Raw genomic sequence first — 21,597 nt, 5'->3', positions numbered from 1 at the left:
AGGGGAGAAGGAGATAATCTATGAGAACTGCCTATGCGGAGTATTTTAATGACGTGTCTATACGGCACGTAGGCGACTGTCTCCACATCTCTCGCACGCGTGCTGAATGCAAAGATGCCTGGTGCGTGTGACCGTGGGTAGGAACTGTAGTGCCGTGTGACACGTGTGTATCCATTGCACGGGGGGGTGTGCACGCATTTTGCCATTTTATTTACAGTTTCTCCCATGGGCTTCTCTGCTTGCCCTTTCCTGGGAAATACCAGCCCTGGAGCTTGTGTGACTGACTCCAGGGGTACTCTTGTTATCCAGGTTGCCTTGGCTGCTAGTTCACACCTGTGCTGGGGGGGGGGGGGCGGCAGAGGAGGCTTTGCTCGAGGAGGGAGAGGGCCAGCTGGTGTAATGCAGAGTGCTGGCAGGAGTTAAAGCAACGTAGGATGAAGCTGATGGCGGGGAGGGGATGAGGGAGGGAAAGGGGTGGACATTTAAAAAAAAAAATTAGAGAAAAAAACTCCCTGGAGCACTGGTTGGAAAGTGAAGTTGAGATTCTAAAGCCACCTGAGTCAAACCGTGTGATTCCATCCTGTTCCCAAACGCTCACTAAAGCAAGAGGTTGAAAGCAATTACTGGAACTTGGAGAGGGGAGGGAGGAGGTGGGGTGGGAAAAAAAAAAAAACCCGAAGGGATAGCAGAAAGCTCTGTGCGCGAAGAGGAGAAGCTGCCACCAGAGCTACCAATTATAAAGTTTTCAGCGCGGCGCTCCCGCTGTGTCGGCGGAGAGAGTGTCTGCATCAGGAGGGGAGATCTGTCAGCTCTAATGAGAGCGTCGGAGCAGCTCAAACTTCCAGCCAACTCTGCTCCGGCTGCTGCTTTTAACTCCTTCCTCCCCTGGCTTCCCGCTCCGCTCCCAGCGAAGGATCCTCCTCAGCAGGGGCGGGAGGTGGGAGGTAGCCTCTTTGGGTGCCTCCTGGTTTGCAAGCGGGGCCCAAAGTTTGAGGGGATGTGGCGGAAAGGGAAGGTGACATGTAGAGAGATGGTGTCAGGTCCCATTGCCTCTCCACAGCTCAAAATCTCTCCTGGTGCCACAGCGAATATTTCACCCTTCCCCACACTCTGAGAAACAAACATACACAATTAAAGCAATGTTGCACCAGTGGGCGGATGGGTGGGCAGGTAGGTAGGGGAAAATGGGAAGGAGTGTGGTGTGGGGGAATAGAGAGGTAGGATCTGATGCACTGACACTGGGCAGGAGAAATACAGGCTCACTGGTAGGGAACAGAGGGGGTGGACGGGAGAGGCTGATGATGGGAAGGAGGGAGCGAGAAGATGGATGGGGAGAAGTGGACCAGGCCCTCAGATGGAGGAGGGAGGCATGAATACGGAGCGGAGTGACAGCCACCTGGGAAACGTGGAGAGACGGCCCCAGAGAACAGAGGAGTGGGAGAAGGGAAGGAGTTTGGCGGGTGGGAGGGGATGGTGGATGGATGGGAGAGAAGAGGTGTGGATGGATCTACATCTAAAGAGGCATGGAATTACTCTATTTTGCAATAGATTTTTCATCCCAGCACCTAGAGCGACGCCCGTCCAGCCAGAAGGCCGGGGCCGCTGCCTTCCTGTGCAGCCAGAGGTGTGGGCTATGACAGGCAGACACCCCAGCAGCCGTCAGCACACGTCCGGGTCTTCCTCCCCAATAGGAAAAGGCAGCTCTTTAGCGGGCCAGGGAAGCGATCCCATGGCCAAGTGCATGGCTTTCAGGAACGTTCGGTGTTACCGGGAAGATGCTAGCGGGGGGTATAGACCACAGCACCGGCAGCCTCTCGCCATGGGAGAAGAAGAAAGGCCCCGGGATGGAAGAGAACAGCCCTGCTCTGTCACATAGCAGCACTCAGGGAACGTTGGCCAGATGGTGCCAGGCACGTGCGGGCCAAGCAAGGGATGAGAGAGGAAGCTTGCAGCAGAAGCGCATTTCAGCAAGCGCTCCCTGGGAAGCTGGGCGCTAGAGAGCCCTGGGAGTTACCCTGCAGCAACAAGTAACCTCTTCCCTCCTGCTTCGCCCCACAGCTGGCGAAAGAAAGCGAGCGTCTCCAGGCAATGATGGCCCACCTCCATATGAGACCTTCGGAGCCGAAGCCTTTCAGTCAACCTGTAAGCACCAGCCTGCCTTCTCCATCTGTCGCTCATCCCCTCGAGTTTCCTTCTTCTCAGTGCCTCCATCCCTGTCCCATCTGTCCGCCCATCCCCGTCCAGCTCTTCCAAAGCCCATTCCCAATGTCTTATCGCCACTTTCCTCTCTCGCTTCGCCCAGGGGTTTGAGCCAAGCCGTGCAGACCGTGTCCCTGTTAGTGGCATGGTGGCAGTCCAAACTGGGCAGGGTCAAGGTCATACTCAGTGTCTCAAGCCCGGTTATGATGTCCTTGGAGCAATGATCCCCAAGTGATCTGCTTCTGGTGATCTCTGCCCTAGAGGGCCTGGGCTTGGCTCTGGTCCATGCTGCTCCCCCTACTAGCCATCCAATGCTTTAGCAGGGCATAGCTCATGAAAAGCCCAGGTGCTGATGTCCTCTGTGTTAAGGAGGCTCCGGGGAATGCTGACCTCCCTCCAGCCTGCTCCCTCCTGCTTGATGCCATCACCCCGTGCTCCTGAGGAGCTTATTCGTTGGAAGGGTGGCCTTTCTCTCTCTCTGTTGGTCGCCTGTTCTCCCTATACTTTCATGGCTTCATCCCCCCACGTCCTTCTGCTCCTGTTCAGTAGTGAACCTGGCTAGGGGCATGAGCAAACGTGTCCTCATCAGTGCCCGCTCCCCTGTCCCCATTAAAGAGCTCACTGAACAAAATTCCAGGCCAGAAATCAGGATCATTGCACCTATCCCCCGCAAACCATACGCAGTGCCCTTAATATCTCGGTACCTGATCCCTCGCCAGCTCCTAGCTCAGCTCTCACAAGGGTCTGGGCAGTACCTGGGTCAGACACCCCTAAGGAACCCCTGCGTGCTCTAGAGAGTAAGTCCTGATGGCGGTCGTGTTTCCTCCTGAGTTGCCCCCGTGTGACGTTCTAGCGGTGCCCTCTCTAAGGTGAGCTGTAACGCCAAGGGCTTGACGCCGACCACGTTGCGGTGATTACTCCTGAATTCCACCTGCTGTTTCCGTGAGAGGCAGGAGTCTCTGCTTCCTGTGCATAATGCTTCACTTCCTGTCCCGTTCAGCGGCTGCCCACAGTCTCAACTCAGAGCTGGCTGCATTTCGGCGGGGGGTGAAGTGGTCCCTGGGTATAGTTGGTATGTTGGCTTGCAAAGTGCTTCAGGATTAAGACACTCGGGGTTGGATCCAAGTCGCACTGAAGCCCATGGGGACCTTTCCAGTGACTGCGATGGGAGCTGGGTCAGGCCCACATGGAGCTGCAATGTGTTGATAGCAGAGTTTTCCTGTAGCTGGTTTGATCCATGAGATTCTCCTTTAGTGCCCATCCCCCTGGGTAAGAGGGCCCTGTGCGCCCTCCCGTCAGCATGGAACCGAATCGCTTTCCCTACCTAAGACCATCTCTACGTCCGTTCCCAACTGCTCTCAATTTCTTCCGCCCCTGTCTGTGCAGCTGAACCTGGTCTCAAGCGCCACCCTCTCCAAGAGCACTTCAGATACCTTTCCAGATGGCTTACCTCATCCCCCCACCTCCGCCACCGCCCCCATCACTCCCTTGCGGCAGGGCCCATCCGTCATCAGCTCCTCCACCTTACAGACCATGGGGGCCATTCGCAGGAGAAACCCTGAAAAATTCTGTCCCCCAATATCTTCAGGTAAGAGCAGCAGTGGGTGGGTCATTGATGCTCATGTGGTATGAGTTACTAGATTCGGTTCCTTCATATTCTCTCTCTCTCTCTCTCTCTCCCCCCCCCTCTCCAGAGCTTGCACAGAATCATGAGTTTTACAAAAACACAGACGTCCGGCCGCCCTTCACGTACGCCTCACTCATCCGGCAGGTGAGGAACCCCCTCCAGCTCCAGGGAGCTGTGAAGGCAGCTATGTCCCGATGTGGTAGGCTGTTTGTGATTAGGGCTGAGAACTGGGAGGCAGGACTCCAAGTTCCATCCCCAGCTCTGCCACTGACTCACTTTGTGATCTCCGTGGCCCTCGTTAGCAAATCGGGATAACAAACTCCACAGGGGAGCATGGAGAGGGTTAATTCCTTAGGGGCCAGATCCTCAGCTTGTGTAAATTGGTGTAGCTCCATTGCTCTGGTTGTCTCCAGATGACTTGGAGATCCTCAGGGAAAAGGCACTTCAGTCGTGTAAGTTGTTCATAGTAATATTTATTTCACAAAAATGATGAGGGTGCATTTAAAGACCTGCCTCTGTGAAGTGAGTTCCCAGTGGGTGGATATCTGCCTCACCAACACCACTGGGCACTGGTTGCCCGCTTTTACTGAGAGTCTCATCAGAGTGGCCCAAGAACTGGTCCATGAAGGTGGCGATCCTCTCTTCGTCTATAGTGTTGATCCATCCTGATGCAGTGTGGGAGGAGGGCCGGCCTTGCCTGTGCTATACTTGTTCTGTGGATAATTGGGGAACCCCAGTCTCCAGGGTCATCAGCCATCACCACGGACTCCACACCTTAAAATCCAGGAGGGATGGGGCATAGAGGGACTCAGCATCCCTGCCAGTAGCTCTGTGCTGTCTGGCCATTTGTGTAGCATTCAGAGCACAGGTGCCACGGAGCAAATCCAAGGACAGGCTCTGGGGCTTCGGGTATAGTCTGTGCCACTCCGTCAGCCTCTCTCAACCCCTCCAGCCCCACGGATCAAATGTGTGAGCCTTTGATTTGCATATGCAAATATGCTAATGAAGAAATGCAAATCTGAGCACTCCTATTGTTCGCTCTTTCACTCTGTGGGGGTCTTCAGAAGCCTGTGCCTGACACAGACAAGGTTCGCTTAGAAGGGTGATTTCTGCCACTGTAACTCCATTTAGTTCTTTGGACAGCAAGATTAGCTGAGCTTTCTCTGGAGTTAGATAGTTGGTTCAGCGCATGTAACCTTTTGGCAGCACGGTCCAGTGGGTAGGGCACTGGGCTGGGAGTCAGGAGACCACCACTGAACTGCTGCACGCCCCGGACTTCAAGAGCTCAGACATAGGTGAGAGGTTTGTTGCAGGAGTGGGTGGGTGAGATTCTGTGGCCTGCGCTGTGCAGGAGGTCAGACTAGATGATCATAATGGTCCCTTCTGACCTGAATATCTATGAGTCTATAAGATGCTCCCTCTGCACCCGAACAGCAAGGCTTGCAGTGCTTGTGTGCTTTGAGATCTATGGGTGAGCCCCATCAACCTCTGGCTCTTCTACAGCTCGCCCATCATTGTTGACAGGCACGATCAGTGATACAGACTCTTGGGATTGATGCTTTATGAGTAATTGGTTTGGTTTTTTGCCCCACCCACCCTGAATTCCAGGCTATCCTGGAGACCCCAGACAGGCAGCTAACGTTGAATGAAATCTACAACTGGTTCACGCGGATGTTTGCCTACTTCAGGAGGAACACCGCCACCTGGAAGGTAAAGCCCCACCTGGGATTTCATTCTTCACCTCCTCTCCATCGCTCAGAGCACTGGCAGTACATGGCAGGGTCTGCTGCCAGGGTGGCTTTTATTAGAGGTGGGCTCCAGATCACAGCTATGTAGGGCAGCTATGCATGCCTCCTGGAGAAGTTCTTTTCCCTCTGACTCTCGCCTATTGACGTGGTACTTTGGCAGCTTCTTGACATTGGAATACGGGGACGTGGGGTTATTTGCTGCAGATTTTTAGCCAAGTCATACATCCGAGAATGGCCTTGAGCTGTCCCCGAGTTGCACCATCCTCAGCAAATCGCTGTCCGATAATGTTGTCCCATTGTCTCGTGAGTCTTTCTTCATGGCCCCTCCAGTTGGTGGCATTTCTCACACTTAGTGGCGCCATGTAAAGCCATGACACACACGGGTCCGTTGGTCTGAGACAGGTGCCGGGGGTGGCAGGAGCGAGTGGAAGGATGTCGTTGTGTTTCCCTGAGCAGTCGGAGCATGACTCGGGATGGGCACGATTCTCCTCACAGCACAAGGCCTGAGAGCCACAGAGGTCCCTCTGAAGTCCTAGGATGTAAGGGGTGCGCAGGAGCAAATGTCCCCTTGTTCCCCTGGGTTAATAGAGAAATTCCCATTTCCAAGTGTACTGGGATGTCACCGCTCGCCAGTGTTACAGGGCAAAACAGCCCTGCTGGACTTCCCAACTGTGCTCCACCCCCATGCATCCGTCATGCAGGCAAACACCCTATGTGCCAGAGAGATGGGCTCAACTCGGCAGCTGGCAGAGTTGGCTTTGCATCATCTGGCCTTGTATAAAGATGGAACTCTGTTGAACTACACCTGCTTTGTGGGCCGCTGGATGGTGTGTGCCAGGGTGCCCCTGGCCGGGGGAGGATTATGGGATTGGAGTGGCAGATTGCAGGGTTTCCGAAGGGGGTTACGGAGCAACTAGTGTGCGAGCACCTAACTTACCTCTCTGTCTGTCTTAGGGCTTCCTGTAACGCCCATCTCTGTAGCATCTTGAGCGCTGTCGAACTGATCCCTAGGGGGATTGAGCACCTGTAGTTCTTAATGAAATCAGCAGGAGCCCGAGTGCTTGGTTCCACTGCAAAATCAAACTCTTCTTTTTTTCTAAGCATTTATCTCTTTTCCCCTCACCCCCTCCGCCCCAAGTGTCTTCAAACTCCAGGGAAGGTCGGATGTGAATGGCTGCTCACTAGGGTTTGTGCTCTCAGGTAGGGGCTGTTCAGTCCCCCCAGGGCATCATGCTGGAGTGAGCAGCTCCCTCAAAAAGGCTCAGGAACTAGGTCTTGAGCTAAACCTGTAGGTCTTGGGTACAGGAGAAGGGTATTAAAAAAAAAAAAAAAAAAGAAAAAAGGAAAAAAAGAAAAGTGAGACGCTACAAATAGAAAATGAGGTTAATGATAACCCCGGGGCTGGTATCTTGCTGCACAAAGGACGCCTCAGCCAGGCTGTAAAAGTCTCCAGAGCCGCCGCGGCTCTCGCTAGGATACCGACTCTCATCTGAGAGAATGAGGAGGAGGTTCTGTATGAGCTGGCTGCAGCCCGTCTTTCACCTTGGCAAAGAAGTGGGGAAACATCGGGCTTGTTCTGAGAGAGGGTGGTGTTATGGGTCAGGCACCAGTGTGGGGCTCTGGAGACCTGGCTTCAGCTCACAGCTCTGCCACAGACTGGCTCCGTGACCTTGTGCAAGTCACTTCATCTCTCTTTGCCTCAGTGTCCCCTCTGTCAAGTGAGGCTATCAGTCCTTCCTCTCTTGTCCTGTTCAGACTGTAAGTTCTTTGGGGTGGAGGAGCTGTCTCTTACTGTGTATGGACAGTGCCTTGCACAGTGGAGTCCTGAAGTCAGTTAGGGCCGCTCGGCTTTCCCTCCCCGTTTGTTGGGATTCATGGCACCAGGACAAGACAGGGTTCCCCAGGCAAGGCAGTGGGGCTGTGATCTCTACGTGCCATGGAAGTCAAATCTGCATAGAAGCCTAGACCCCCCAAAACCTGAGCTTTCAGATGCATGCAGATGCAACCCCGGGATGTCAGTAGATTTGCACCCACTTACCCCAAGCCTGAAGCTGGCCCCTTGGCCCTGCGGTTCGCCATGCACCTCCCCTCTGTTATTCAGGCTCCACTCCTTCTCGGTGCCTTTTCCATTCAACGGTTCAGGTCTAGATCTGGAGAAACCCTCACGGGGAGGCTGCAGGGAAGGGCCGGGGGAGCGCCATCTCTGGTGGGGAAGGCACAGGGGTCGCGTTCCTGCTGCTAGGCACCACTGCTTTTCAGTCAGCCCCCACCCCCTCCACCCCATGATCCCATCCTCCAGACATGACATAATTCTGCCAGTGTCACAGGCAGCCCCTGATACAATCGCTCCCTCAAACGGGAAGCCAGAGTCATTGTGTAGCCTCAAACCCTAATAAGAGCTCGGCCCAGCCGGCTGCCTATTAACTGAACTGAGAGGAAGAGCGGGAGGTGGGATGAACTGAAGGGAATTGTCTCCAATGGAGTATGGAGTCCCTGACTCACCTGCAAGCTCCAGACTGTTCTTTATCATGTGTCTTGCGGTAGTGCTGCGAGACCCCGGCTAAATCAGAGCCTCCTTGTGCTTGGCGCTGTACATAGCCGTAGCGCAAAGCCGCCCTTTCCCCCAAAGAGTTTACAATCTGAATACATCGGGGGAGACAGAGGCCCAGAGGGGAAGAAGTGACGTGCCCGAGGTCACGCAGCAGGTCAGCGGCAGAGCCAGGGATGGGACCTAAGTCTCCTGTCCTCTGCAGCAGCATTCCTCTCCGTGCACCTGACCCCGGGCCGGTGGGGATAGTCGCATTGCTCATGCCTATTATTGCTAGTTCTTGTGCAACTGAGCGCTGGGAAGCTTTGGGCGCTGGAAGACCTCCCTGCACAAGCCTCAAAAGCCTGGTGAACCTCCATGTTCAGGGCTGTGGCTCTTTGATTTTCACCCATCCACCCCGCATGGCCCTTTATGGCTTGATCCTTCTCTGTCCCTTCCCCCATTGATGGGCCTCATCCTCTTTTGGGTTGCTTTTATTATTACCATTGATCCCTTGTATTATTTGTACCAGGACTTCCCTGTGCTAGGCTCTGTGTAACAAGGACAGTCCTGCCCCCAAAGAATTTACAACCCAAGTCAAATGTTCCTAATGGCATCCGATGCTAATGCTAGTGGGGATGAGCAATTCTCCAAGCTGGCTTCTCTGTGTCCCGGACAGCATGGCCTTAAGCGGGCCTCGATTAGTGCAAATCGCTCAAGTAGGTGGTTCTTGTGCTGGGATTGGTATACCCCACTGGATCAGAAGTCCCATCAGAGCCGTCTCTCTCGCAGCTTTCATTGCTTCCAGCTCTGGAGCACAGAAGTTCAAGGGCTGCTGAGAGCGTAGGGGGTGGGAATATTAAATTCAAAAGAAGGTTTGGCTGGTGGGGGTGAGGCTTCTTAACTGAGCCAACCCAGTTCGCTCACCCTTAGTTGGCATGTGCCTCTTACAATGAATAGTTTGCTGCTGGTTGTACGGCTGGCTAGCGGTGGTTTGTATAGGAAGCCGTTCAAGGGTATAAGGAGAGAATGAATGGTCCAATGGTTAAAGCACTGGATGGGGATTCAGGAGACCTGGGTTCAGTTCCCAGCTCTGACACAGACTCCGTGTGACCTTGGGCATGTCAGGTAATCAGTTTGGGCCCCAGTTCCCCATCTGTAAAATGGGTTTAATAATCCATTCTTCATCTGCCTTGTGTTTCAGCTGGGAGCTGTCCAGGGCAGGGACTGTCCTGTACTATGGGTGTTTGCAGTGCCCAGCAAAATGGGACCCCATCTCAATTTGGAGCATCTAGGCACTGCCATAATGGGGAAAATTAATGAGAGACTTGTTCATGTTGCAGTAGAACAAGCACTCGCTCAGTCAGTGTGTGGAGCCGTCGCTTTGGTTCTCAAGTTCTCTGTTACTGTTCTTTAGAAACCCCCCTGTGTTGAGACCGTTGTTTGTTTGTTTTCCTGGTATGTATGTATATGGATTACAACAAAATTCAACTCACTTTAACTCAAAGTAACATGGATCAAAGCACTTAGAGGGGCACTATGAATATAAAACTTAAAAGAAATGTCTTTATCTGTGATTCAAATAACATCTTTTAGGATCACACTTTTTATACGAATGATGCATTCCTGAAGGTCTAATAAATGATTGCTAGATGTTTTAATCAACTATTATAGATTCCAACAGCTCAATAAGTCACTTATAACCATGGTTTATGACTAGAGCTTATCACAATGGGGTTTTTTCTCTGTGGAAAATTTTAAGTTTTCATTGGAAAAAAATTTTTTGATTCTGAAATGCCACCACACCATCTCATGGGATTTGTAGTTCAAATGTCTCATGCCCCCATTCTCCTCTATAAGCCAGGGTCCCTAGTTGAACTGCCTCTCCCATGATGCACTATTGCCCTCCCTCAGGGGCAAAGAAGGCTGTGCATCATGGGAATTGCACAACTGTGGTGTCATTTCTAAAGCAAAATATTTCAGTTTCTAGGCAGTTGGGTTTTTTTAAAATTCAAAATTGAATTTTCTGCAGAAAACACACTCTCTCTCTCTATCAAATACCCAATTTCCCACTGGAGAACAGTTTCAACAGAAAACTTTCCACCAGCCCTGCTTATAACACCATCTGCTGACATGCTTCTAGCTGTCTAGAACATATATTAGTCATGTCTATAACAGGCTTCTAACATCTATTATTAATCTTTTATAACTATTTATCTGTGCCCCATGAACAAAAATACCTTCCATCTTTCATACCATTCAGACAAAGTATTTTAATAGGCTCTCTCCCTTTCAACTATTTGTCCCACTTTACTTTTCATGCTCCCGGCTGGGATAGTGGAGAATAGTTTGGTTAATTTCACTTCCTGCCGTGTTTGTTTTTTATCATCATCTATTGTCAAGGGAATCTCCCAGGCACATGTGCACATTATATATTTTTAAAAGTATGATTTCATACAAGTCAAACAAGTGTCATTTGATAGGGATTCCCCTCAATCCTGCCCCAATCTCTGGAACGAAAAGGGTTCACAGATGAATTAATGATACCCAAGAGATGAAACAGACTCCAAGGCAGCTGGCCAGTTGGCATGGCCATCTGATCTTAGTCCATCACCAGATCAGTGACCAAGACCAGGGATGTTTCCATGCCATAGGCCCAAGTCCCTTGAGCCTGATATCTGGCAACCTGAGGACATCAGGCAATACCAGAGGTGTGCACCAGATGACTTGGCACTAGCAGGATTAAAGGCCCCGTACCTTAGCTGGCATAGATCGGTGCGGCTCCACGGACTTCAGCAGAGCCAAGCTGATTTACATCAGGTGAGAATCTGGCCCACAAACTTCAAGACCAGAAGGGACCAATGTGATTGTCTAATCTGACCTCACACCTAGCAGAGGTCATAGAATTTTATTGACAGAAAAAAGCTTGGAAGCCTTTCCCATAAAGTTTTGTACATCTCTCTCTCGCTCGCTCGCTTTATTAAAAACAAATTGAAAGGCCAGGCCCAAAACTAGCTGACAAGCGTCCCCTTTCCCAAATTGCCTGCGCCTGGCTGACTCACTGTGAATAATGGTGTCCAGGCAGGGAAGGGAGAGCCTAGGCCCCCACGTGTGCGTGTCCTGCAGGATCACAGTTCAGCGTTCAGGGCATTGCAATGTCTCGGGCTGGCAAAGCAAATTTTCAGGGCCCTTCGCTGGGGCTGCGGGACCTGAGCTAAGCTGTCCTGAAATCTTCTGAGCTACCATTGACTGTTTTAGGCTGTGATGGTACATCACAAAGAGCTTGTTTCAACAATTAGTCCCCTTCACTCACTCTCGTATGCCTTTCAAGGGGCACAAGAGCTGGTGCTACCCTGCTCACTAGACTAGGGATTAGCGTTCCAGTTCTCCTTTGTTCAGACATCCCTATTCCTCATCTCTCCATCTGCACACACCTCACTCTCTCTTCCCCTTTGTTTCCTTTGTTATCACTTGAACTTTTCTCTGTTTTCTTCCCACTTCGTCTCACCCACCTGCTTGTCAGGATCTGACAACCCGGAGAGACCAGCCTGGTGCGGTAGCGTGGATTTAGAACCCACCCCCGTTGGAGATAAGGTGTTAGAAAGTTAATTTCTTCAGCTCAATTAGGCCTTTGTGCATGGCCGATCCGTCTCACCTCTTGTGCAAGTGTACCAAGAACATAGCTCCCAGGCGGTGAGAGGAGAGGGGTATCCCCTCCTGTGGAACGGAGAAAGTGGCCTGTAGAAATGTGCCCCCCTGTTTAGCCCGACCCTTTAATTCCCTTCCACTGCACAGAAGTGAGCTGTAACATTAACCAGCGCTCTGGGTAAGAGGTCAGTTAAACAACCCCGGGAAGGACTCCAGCCGTTTGAACGGCTTCGTGAGTTTCCTGCACCAGTCATCGACTCCCCCTGATGGCTCACGTGGAGCATTGCACTTGCAGGGGAACAGCTCTTTGCACGCCAGGCCAGCACAGTGTCTGAGCACTTCTGCCAGCGCTGCCCCGCACGGGTCGCACTGGGGATCTCACCCCCGCAGCGATCGCACCCGCAGAGCTGGCAGGTTTGTTTCTGGCGTGGGGGAACACCACTTCCACACCCGTCGCTCTCATTAGAACCTGGCGCCGTTCACGGGGCGTGAATAATGGTTAGAACAAGGGACGGGGAGTCGGCACGTCTGGATTTCCCTCCTCACCCAGAGTCAGGAATAATGTCCAGGGTTTAGAGACTGGGAGTCGGAACACCTGGGTTCTATTCCTAACTCTGGGCGTGTTCTATTTCTCCTGACTGCCTCAGTTTCCCCACCTGTAAAACAGAAACATTACAATTTAGCCGAACTGTCCAAAATTTCTCATTCTAAAACATTTGAGGATGGAAAAATTGCCTTTTCTCCTCCTCCCTCTCCCTTCTTCTCCCCTCTCCACGCCCCCCCACAATGTTTTGCAGAAAACTGTTTTTTTCCCCCTAAATTTGTAATTTTTTTATAGGGAAAAACTGAAATGTTCTAGTTTTGGAAGGGCGTCTCCACCCATCTCTTTTTCCTCCTCCTTTTTGCTGTCTTTCTTTTTCCGTTTTGCCCCTGAAAAGAAGCGGGGCCAGAAGTGGGGGAGGGGGAAAAAGTCTTAGTCTTTAAAAGCAAAAAACTTGTTTTGGAGGGGAAACATTATAATAAAAACCCTTAAATTCCCCCCACCAACCAGCTCTGACATTTCACCTCTTTCCTGGAATCCCGGCTGATCAGCAGGTAGGAGGCACTGGGCAAGCGCAAAGCGCACAGAGAAGGAAGGAAGTGAGAGGCGAGGAAGGGGTAGTGGCGTGTTTCGGCGTGACGGTGCATGCAGCTGCAACAGCAGAGAAATCTTGAGCATGATGGGGTGGGGGCAGGGGTTGGGAGGGAAATCAGGGCCGGGGCATAAAGCAAACATCATTAGACAAGGCAAAGATGAGAGGCAAACAGAGCAGCCAAGCCTGGCACTAAATAAATACTCTGTTGAAATGCAAAAGCCACATCACAATAAGGCAAGGAGGCTGCCTGAGAGCAGAGGATCTGAGACGAGGCGGGAGAGACCTCCCCCCCACACCTCAAACTGCACCCCAACACCAGCCCGGTTAATCAGGTGTGTGACCTTACCCCATGGTGGGTGCACTCGAAACACTGGGTGGTTTAACCTCTTGTAGGAGCCTGGACCTGGCAATGTCAGACCCCCCCGCCAATAAACTACCCAGGTTGATTTTTATATCTCAGCCTGGCTTTCCTCACCCATCCCAATGTCCATTTCACAAGAGAACCATTAACACTCGGGGCCATGCACTTCCAAGGGGTTATTGCTCTCTTGGCCTGCAGTCCCATGTGTTATAACAGCCACAGTGGGTCCGTCTACACTACAGTCAGGACGCATGATTGCAGCATGTGTAGGCATCCCCAAGCTAGGTTTGGCTGAGCTATTTTGGTGGGCTAGCAGAGAAGCCACAGTGTCCTGTGCTAGGTCAGATCGGTTGGGCTTGTACTCCGACAGCTACCCCGTGCCAGCGCCCGCGACACTGCACCTTCACCGCTATTTGTAGCGAGCGAGCTCGATCAAAGCTCGGTCAGATATGCCTACGTGTGCTGCTGTGTAGACATCGCCTATAAGAGCCCATCCAGGCAAGCCCTGACACTGGGCTATGCCCTGAAATGCAGCTTTATAGGTGTTGAGATCTGGATCCTTGTCCAGTGGAAGACAAAAGGGAGCTCCAGCCGTGAGTGGCACCTAGATAGACGTGGTAGGCTTTCCGGTGAGAGAGGATCTACCTGTTCCTGGGTGGGCCACATCGTTCCTACCCGTGCGATGTTGCATTGAAATGTATTTGCATGCAAGTCACTGTCTAAGGAGCTGCTTCTGTTGAGAACTAGGCTGGTCTAGTGGTTAGGGCATTGGCCTGGGAATCAGGAAAGCTGGGTTCAGGGAGGGACTGTGTCTCACTATGTGTGCGTTAAAAAAACCAAACCACCCACGTCAGTGAATCTTAGAGCCCAGATCAGCTGATTCAGGCTTGTGCTCCAGTTTAGATGTACAGGCTCATGCTGGAGCCTGGGCTCTGAAATCTAGTGAGGGGGGCGGGTGGGTCTGAGAGCCCAGACTTCAGCCCAAACCAGTCCTCTCCCTGCTATTTTTAGCCCGTAAGCGTGAGCCTCATGTGGCCAAATCAGTTGACCCAGGTTCTAAGACTCACTGCTATGGGGGTTTTTTGTACATACCTTGTGTGTTTGTACAGCACCTAGCAGAATGGGCGGCCTAATCTCAGGTGGCATCCCTTGGCACCATTCGACTCTCAGCCCGTGATCTGGGTACTCCATTGATTTGCGTGGATTTATATCTGCATCCCCCAGAGCAGAATTTTCTTTATGGAAAAGTCCCTGTTGAAGTCAGTAGGGATGAATCCGTGATGGGGTTCTACCCTAAAATCCCGCCGCACTGAATGGAGAATGCGATCCTATCTGGAGGTATTTTGAATTCCGTTGAATTCTACAGCAAGGAAGAGAATTCTCTGTTAAATTACATAGAATGGTTTTAAAAAAACAAAACAAAATTCTTTTATTTTCCATTCAATTCTTCAGCACTCTCTCCTGGCCCTCCGAATGATTTTGATTCATTTTCCTCCCACTTCATGCCCCTATTAATATATACACACACACCCATGACAGCATTGTACAGTAATGGTGGGATTCTGCTTACATTTGGGTTCCTGAGTCATTACTGTACAGTGCCGGGGTATTATTTTTTAATAAGGGTTGTGGCCTTGCTGTCCCTCCCTCCTTTAATCTGGTCTTTGTTTGAAGGAGGAATCCCAAATACACACAGGAAGGGAGGAGGTGGGAGCTGTCCAGGAGATTTATTCATTCTGCTGTGTGCTAAAGGAAAAGCTCTGTTTGCTAGCCAGAGGGCACGGGTTGAAGGGTAGTGGGATCCAGTGCAGATCCCATCTGCCAGGTGACACCTTAAGGGAAAAAAATCCCGCTCCAAGCATCCAAACTCCTCTTCATCAAAACCCCCCTGGTCAAAGTCTCTTTCAGGGGGACGTGCCGCTGTACCGAAGAGCTGAGGGCGAGAGGTTCCCAAAGCGACGTCTTGGGGCTCCTGAACCAGTAGGGGGACCTTGGCTTGCCGCAGATCGAGCCCCTTGCTTGGTGTCTGTGGCAAAGGTCTCAAGTTCAGGGAAGGAACCCCAGTGCAAGAACCTTCCTCGTCCCCCCCCCCCCCAATTTGTTTCTAATGAGAATGGCAGAGCTTTTCTTTGCCAGTGGCCACGAGCTTGCTGCGTGTGCCCGCTGTTTGTGGGAACAGCCATATGAGACCTGAGAGGCGCCAGTGGGAACCCTCTCCCATGAGTGTTGGCACAGCTGCGGAAGGGGATGGGTTCGATTTCTTGTGCTGCCACAAGACTCCCTGGGTGACCTTGGACTAGTCACTTAGGCACTTCTGAATATTTTACCCAAAGTGACTTAGGAGCCTAAGCTGCACTTTCAAAAGTCACCAAGAAACTTAAGTCCCACTAACTTTCTCCTAAGGCCCTAAGTCTGATTTTCCTAAGGAAACGGTTGCTGGCTTGTTAGGGGTACGTCTACACTGCACTTTAAAAGCTGCAGCGGCAAGCCTCCGAGCCCAGGTCAACAAAGCACTGAAAACCAGCTGTGTAGACTCTTGTAACCCCTTCCAAGGCTTCAGAGGCCAAGCCCCACTGTCTGTACGGCTGTTTCTAGCGCTGTAGCATGAACCTTGTGAGACCGAGTCTGTAGACACCGGCACGGAGACTCACTGTCACAGATTTTAAAACGCAGTGTAAACATGCCCGGTGCTTTTGAGAATGCTACTTTTAATCTCTCTGTGCCTCAGTTCCCCATCTGTGAAGTAGAGGGAGTAATCCTTCCTCTCTCCCATGCCTTAACTGTTTTAGGGCAGGCACTGTCTCCCACTGGTTGTGTGTACAGCGCCTAGCGCAATGAAGCCCCGATCTCAGTTGGAACCTCCAGGCAGTGCCGCACTAGAAATAAGAATAATGCAGAGAGGCTGCTGACCCAGCATCCACACTGGATGTATCGGGTAATGGTGTTGCTTTGGCAAGAGCGGATGCATTTGTTCAGGGCTTGGGGAGGAGTCATACTTTTTGTTTGATTTTTGGATTTTTTTTTAACGCAAAAAGGAGGAAACGGTCCAATTGGATGAGTTTTCGGGAACTGTAACACTTTCCAGGGAGCGGGTTTTGGTCCCGGTCCCTGTCTCTCCTTTTGCCATGTTGTCTTGGCTGGTTCCTTTGTTTATGCGGCCCCCGTTCGACCTTTTAAATTGCTGTTAATGTTTTAGCGTAACGAATTAGTCTCTCATCACGAATCAGGACTCGAAATAAAAAAAAAAAAAAAAACCCTCTGAGGCCAACTTCCTGAAATTGGGGTCATTCTCATTTGCAAGGCAGAGAATCTGAGAACCTTAATGCAAGGAAATTTATTCAAAGGCAGAGCCCCGGCGTGATTAGGCCCTTTGTAATTATAGCTCGGAGAGATTCCACTCCAGCCTCCTGCCTCCCTCATGGATTAGCAAGTGAGTCGGAAAAATACACAGGATTTAATTAGAGGCAAATTAAAATTGGTAATGAAATAGGGGCAGTAGCAAATGGCAGGGAGTTGGAAGGGGAAAGGGGGAGCCGGTGTCTCTCGGGGCTGTGCCGTCTGCCTACGTGTGTGTCTCTTTATTTTACATTTAGAAATGTAAAGATGGGCGACAGAAAGGAAAAAGGGAAGGAACGGACTTTAAAAAAAAAAATAAGCCAGCTTTGCCAAGCGTCTCCAAGCTCAGAGTGGCGACGACTGCTTCTTGTGTGCCTTTCTGATGCAGCTCACCCCTTCCCTGTCCCCGTCTGCCTTTCCTTTCCCTCCGCCACCCGCCAATGGCTCAGGATTTGGCTGAGCCGAGACTTGTGGAGGGCCCCAACTTACCACCAGCTGAGCACCCTCAGCTCCTGTTGGCGCAAGTGGGAGCTCAGAGCGCTGGGCAGTCTCACAGGATCGAGGTTGCTGGGCCTTGGGAAGGAAAAGGATGGGGTCGGGGGGGGAGAGGCTGTTTTATCCCCAGGCCGGTTGGCTGAGATGAGAGAAGTAGGGAGGTTGGGATTCCTTCTGCAGGACCCCGCCTGCCGTCTCTCCTCCCCCTCTCCCTGGCTGGGGTAAGATGCAGCAAATGCTTTTGTTGAGGGGGTTGGGGGGGGGTGTCATATATTCCCTCTAAGGGATGTGACTAGAGGGCGGTGCTGAGTGTGGTGTTTAGGGCATTCGCCTGGGACTCAGGAGACTATGGGTCCATTCCCTGCTTGATGATTCACTTCCTGTGTGACTTTGGGCAGGCCAATTAGTCTCTGTGCCTCTCAGCTCCCCACCTGCTGAAGGGGGATTCTTGCCCTGCCCTGCCTCCCAGGGGTGTGATGAGAAGTGCGTTAAAGACTGAGATGCCAGGGTCACAGGGGCCATAGAAGGGCCGAAGATGGCTATCTGGGCAGGGTATCAGAAAGGGTGCCGCCTGCCTGCCTTGGAGGGGTGCGATATAGCATAGGGGCTTGTCCCCAAGCCCACTCCTCACCTCAGTGCGAGGGGCCCGGAGGGGGATGCCGCTTTCCGTTGGCAGAGGCAGCGAGCGACTCTCCTTGTCTCAGGTGGCTAGCTGAGCGCACCGCATTTGAGGCTCGGCGATCGGCAGTGGGCTACGGTGGGCAGGCCATCGGTGACTAGAATTTACCATCTCAGATGGCTCTCAGGCCAGATGCTGGCGGGGAGGTGCCCACGCAAACGGGCATGAAACAAAATCCCCAAACACCTCAAGTAGCCATGAAGACTAAACCCCTTCCGCCGCCCCCTCCCCTCCTTGGAGATGATGTCCCGAGGGGAGAAATGCAGCGTGGGAGACACCTGTACTGGCGTTGGCCAAGCAGTGTCTGGAGGGCTTCCATCTCTGGGCTGTCGGTGCCACGCTATTCACGAGTGCTACTGTCACTTAAAGCCCCCCAGATCAGCCCAGCACGCAGGCGGAGATGGCAAACGTCCCAGCGCTAAGGACGATCCCAGTGGTAGGACTGTCTAGCTCGGCAAGTGCTGTAGGTTGCCGTCCGCCCTACTTACACAGTGTGAGGGAGCTGTTTCCAGAGCAGCCTCTGTGTGGTTCTACGCAGCGGTCGCTGTTCGTGTGTAGTTCTGTCCCCCGCCCACAGGCCGACCGTCCTGAGTAGCTGCTGAGCAGAACGTGGCTGGCTGAGAGCTTCCCCACCCCTACTGCTGCCAGCCACCCATCAGCTCGGGAGGTGGGTTTGAGGGAGGCTCGGTTGCTGGTGAGCAGGGCTGTAGGGGAGGAGGAGCGCACTGGCTGACAGAGCCGGCTGTGGGTGGCAGGGAGGTGTCTGCTGCGTATCTTCCATCCACTTTGATTCTCCCTTCTGTCCCCTCTGCAGAACGCCGTGCGCCACAATCTGAGCCTGCACAAGTGCTTTGTGCGAGTGGAGAACGTCAAGGGAGCCGTCTGGACGGTAGACGAAGTCGAGTACCAAAAGCGAAGGCCACCAAAGATGACGGGGTGGGTTTTTCTTCTTGCCCGCCTGCCCCTGAGAACCTCCTCTGTGGGGAGCTCAGCTGCGAAGGCAGGATCCTAGCTTGCCTCCAGGGCACTAGCGAGGAGGCGTGGCAGACGAATGCAATCACACAGGAATCATTGCAGCGTGCCGCCCCAGGATTTCCACCGCGACAAGCCTCACCTGCCATGTGCTCTTTCAGTGATCCACCCCTTAGCCTGCTAACCCCTGAGATGGGGCCTGAACTGCCAAGTCTGGATCAGAAACCCCCACAGCTCGGGGATCTTCAGACCCAGGCTTTGGTACTGACCCACCCTGGCACTTCCTTGAACGTGCCTCTTTCCCATGCATGCACCCAGCTTCTGAAGCTAAACCCTATGCACTGCTCACAAGCATGCTCAGCCCCTCGTGCGTTCACAGCCGGGCATGTATGCACAGTGCTCACGCTTGCCAATGTGCGACTTGAGCATTCATCAGCTTGTACATGGGCTTAGCCACGCTGACCCGTGCAAGCCCATCGGGGTGCATACCCGCGCAGCGTGCAGGGAATCCCCAGCCGCGTGAAGGCATTGTTGCCGGCACCGTCAGGGAAGAGCTGCTGACAGAGGCATGGGCTTGACTGCTAATCTCCTTCTGCCTCTGGCAGCCTCCTGGAGGGCTGAGGGGAGAGAAGCAGAGACCGAGGGGAAGAGAACAAGACAAAGAAACGAGGAGAAGGGGGGAAGAGAATTAAGGGGTGGAAAAGAGCGATAGAGATAAAGAAATGGGGTGGAAAGAAACTGACAAACAAAGGGAGGAAAAAGACAGAAACCTACGAGGGAGGGAAGGAGACAAAAATGTAAAGGAAATGCTGTTATTGACTGGGTATAGGCCTGCAAGACTGTCCTTTAAAATGATGGCCAACTCCCTTTCCTTATCCGAAAATTGTCGGTGGCAGGAACAAGCCACAAGCGGATCCGGGCTTGCTCGGATGGATCAAGCCCAGCGTGGATCAAGGGAGAGATGGTAAAATTGTGAGATGTCTAATGGCCATCCTTCATTCCTTACCTGCCTCCCTCTGCTGGCAGCAGGGCATGTGTCCAGGCTGGCTCGTGGGCAGGGCAGCACCATGGGGAAGTTGAAGTGCCAGGAGTCTGCTATTGCTTTGCCCTCCGCAGTGGAGCCCCATCTCTGACCGTGCCGTTCCCTGGGCCAGGAGCTAAGAGATGCTTCTTTTTGTTTCTCATTTGCAGGAGTCCGACTTTAGTCAAAAACATGATTTCAGGACTCAGTTACGGAGCACTTAATGCCAGCTACCAGGTAAGGCCCCTCCACTGATACCAGTCAGCTTGGGCTTGTCCTCTGCTCCTGCCAGACCCTCTCCTCCTTGCCAGAGCTTTTCTGTGGTACAATGGCCCAAACCAAACCAGGAGAGACACGCTGCACAAGCCCCACAACTTTGCTCAGCAAGAGAAAACTGTGGAGTGCAGCTATCAAATGCACCCCACTAAGCTGGGTTTATTAACACCTTGCCCTATTGCAGTGGTTCTCAAACTGTGGGTCCGGACCCCATTTTAACGCAGTCGCCAGGGCTGGTGTTAGATTTCCTGGGGCCCAGGATTGAAGCTTGAGCCCCACCACCTGTGACTGAAGCCTGAGCCCCACTGCCCAGAGCCGAAGCCCGAGCCCTTGGGCTTCAGCTCTTGGTGGCAGAGCTCAGGTTACAGGCCCCCCCATCTGGGGGCTTCAGCTTTGCTACCCTCTTCTCCCCCCGCCCCCCGGGGTTGTGTAGCAATTTTTGTTGTCAGAAAGTGTTTGCCGTGCAACGATATTTGAGAACCCTGCACTATTGGATCACTGACACCAGTCATCCCGTAACCCTTCAGCCCCCGAACGCGAACCCCTTTGAACACGTTGTTCTTTAATACCAATCATTTGAGAGCCCTACCTCCCGTGATCCATAACACAGGAGCCCCCCGATTGGTTGCTCTTGGATGATCCAGGTGCGCTAACCCGAGTGATTCCCTATTCCTTGGCTACCAATAAGCTGGGCGTCCTAGCCTCCCCAGCGTCCTGCCCATCGCAGAGACATTGGCCCCTCGGAGTCTTGCTCTCCCTTTCCTGGGCCCGTGGTAGGTTGGGGAGCAGCTGTTAATGGATGGCAGCCAAGGTGGGGCATGGCATAGCCAGCTTCTACGTAGCCTTCGTCTAGCTGTTCTCCACACGGCGCCCAAACTCGTGTGTCGTTGGCCAGCCCTGCTGTGCCGCTGTCGTACGGTGCTGCTGTCAGAGGGGAGGGATAGCTCAGGGGTTCGAGCATTGGCCTGCTAAACCCAGGGTTGTGAGTTCAATCCTTGAGGGGGCCATGTAGGGATCTGGGGCAAAAATTGGGGGATTGGTCCTGCTTTGAGCAGGGGGTTGGACTAGATGACCTCCTGAGGTCCCTTCCAACCCTGATATTCTATGATTCACCTGCTCTCTGTCCCTCTGTTACAGGCAGCCCTGGCAGAGAGCAACTTCCCCCTCCTGAACAGCCCCACCATGATCAACACCAGCTCCACCAGCGGCATGCTGCACATCGGCCATGACGACGTGAGCAGCACCGTGGAACAAGTCAACGGCAGCAGCAGCCCCCGGCTTTCCCCGCAGCAGTACAGGTGAGCGGCGGTTCCTGGGTGCTTTCCGGCCACCGTCGCAGCCGTGGACTCCACAGGAGGAAGGTGGGAACGCAAAGCTGGGGGAAGGGGAGACATCGGAAACTTTTATGAAACTCCGTAAGCCAAGAGGACGGGGCGGAGCAGGGAGTGGATCGATAGGGGCCCATGCCGCAGAACTCGGTGTTGGAATGCCTGCGTGCAGGAGGGATCGGGGGTAAGGTTTTGCTTTGGGTCCGTTTCTGCAGTTCATGAGCAGAGCCAGGATCCTAGCGTA

General features: G+C 52.8%; 1 protein-coding gene across 5 annotated transcripts in view; it reads left to right on the top strand.

Annotated features, from left to right (window-relative positions):
* Positions 1–21,597, top strand: part of FOXP4 (forkhead box P4) — a 101,062-nt gene that overhangs the window by 68,361 nt on the left and 11,104 nt on the right. For all 5 annotated transcript variants that reach the window (XR_012635994.1, XM_074936262.1, XM_074936261.1 and 2 more), the window contains 7 exons: positions 2,059–2,142; positions 3,586–3,787; positions 3,894–3,970; positions 5,435–5,536; positions 18,571–18,692; positions 19,920–19,986; positions 21,163–21,323. Coding sequence is in view for 4 of the 5 variants with exons in the window: in XM_074936262.1 (XP_074792363.1) it covers positions 2,059–2,142; positions 3,586–3,787; positions 3,894–3,970; positions 5,435–5,536; positions 18,571–18,692; positions 19,920–19,986; positions 21,163–21,323 (815 nt within the window). In the remaining variant the exon portion in view is untranslated. The remainder of the gene's footprint in view (positions 1–2,058; positions 2,143–3,585; positions 3,788–3,893; positions 3,971–5,434; positions 5,537–18,570; positions 18,693–19,919; positions 19,987–21,162; positions 21,324–21,597) is intronic.

This window comes from Natator depressus, chromosome 21 (assembly GCF_965152275.1).
Source record: "Natator depressus isolate rNatDep1 chromosome 21, rNatDep2.hap1, whole genome shotgun sequence".
Taxonomy (NCBI): Eukaryota; Metazoa; Chordata; order Testudines; family Cheloniidae; genus Natator; species Natator depressus.
Note: the sequence above shows the minus strand (reverse complement) of the source record. Positions and strands in the feature narration are given on the sequence as shown.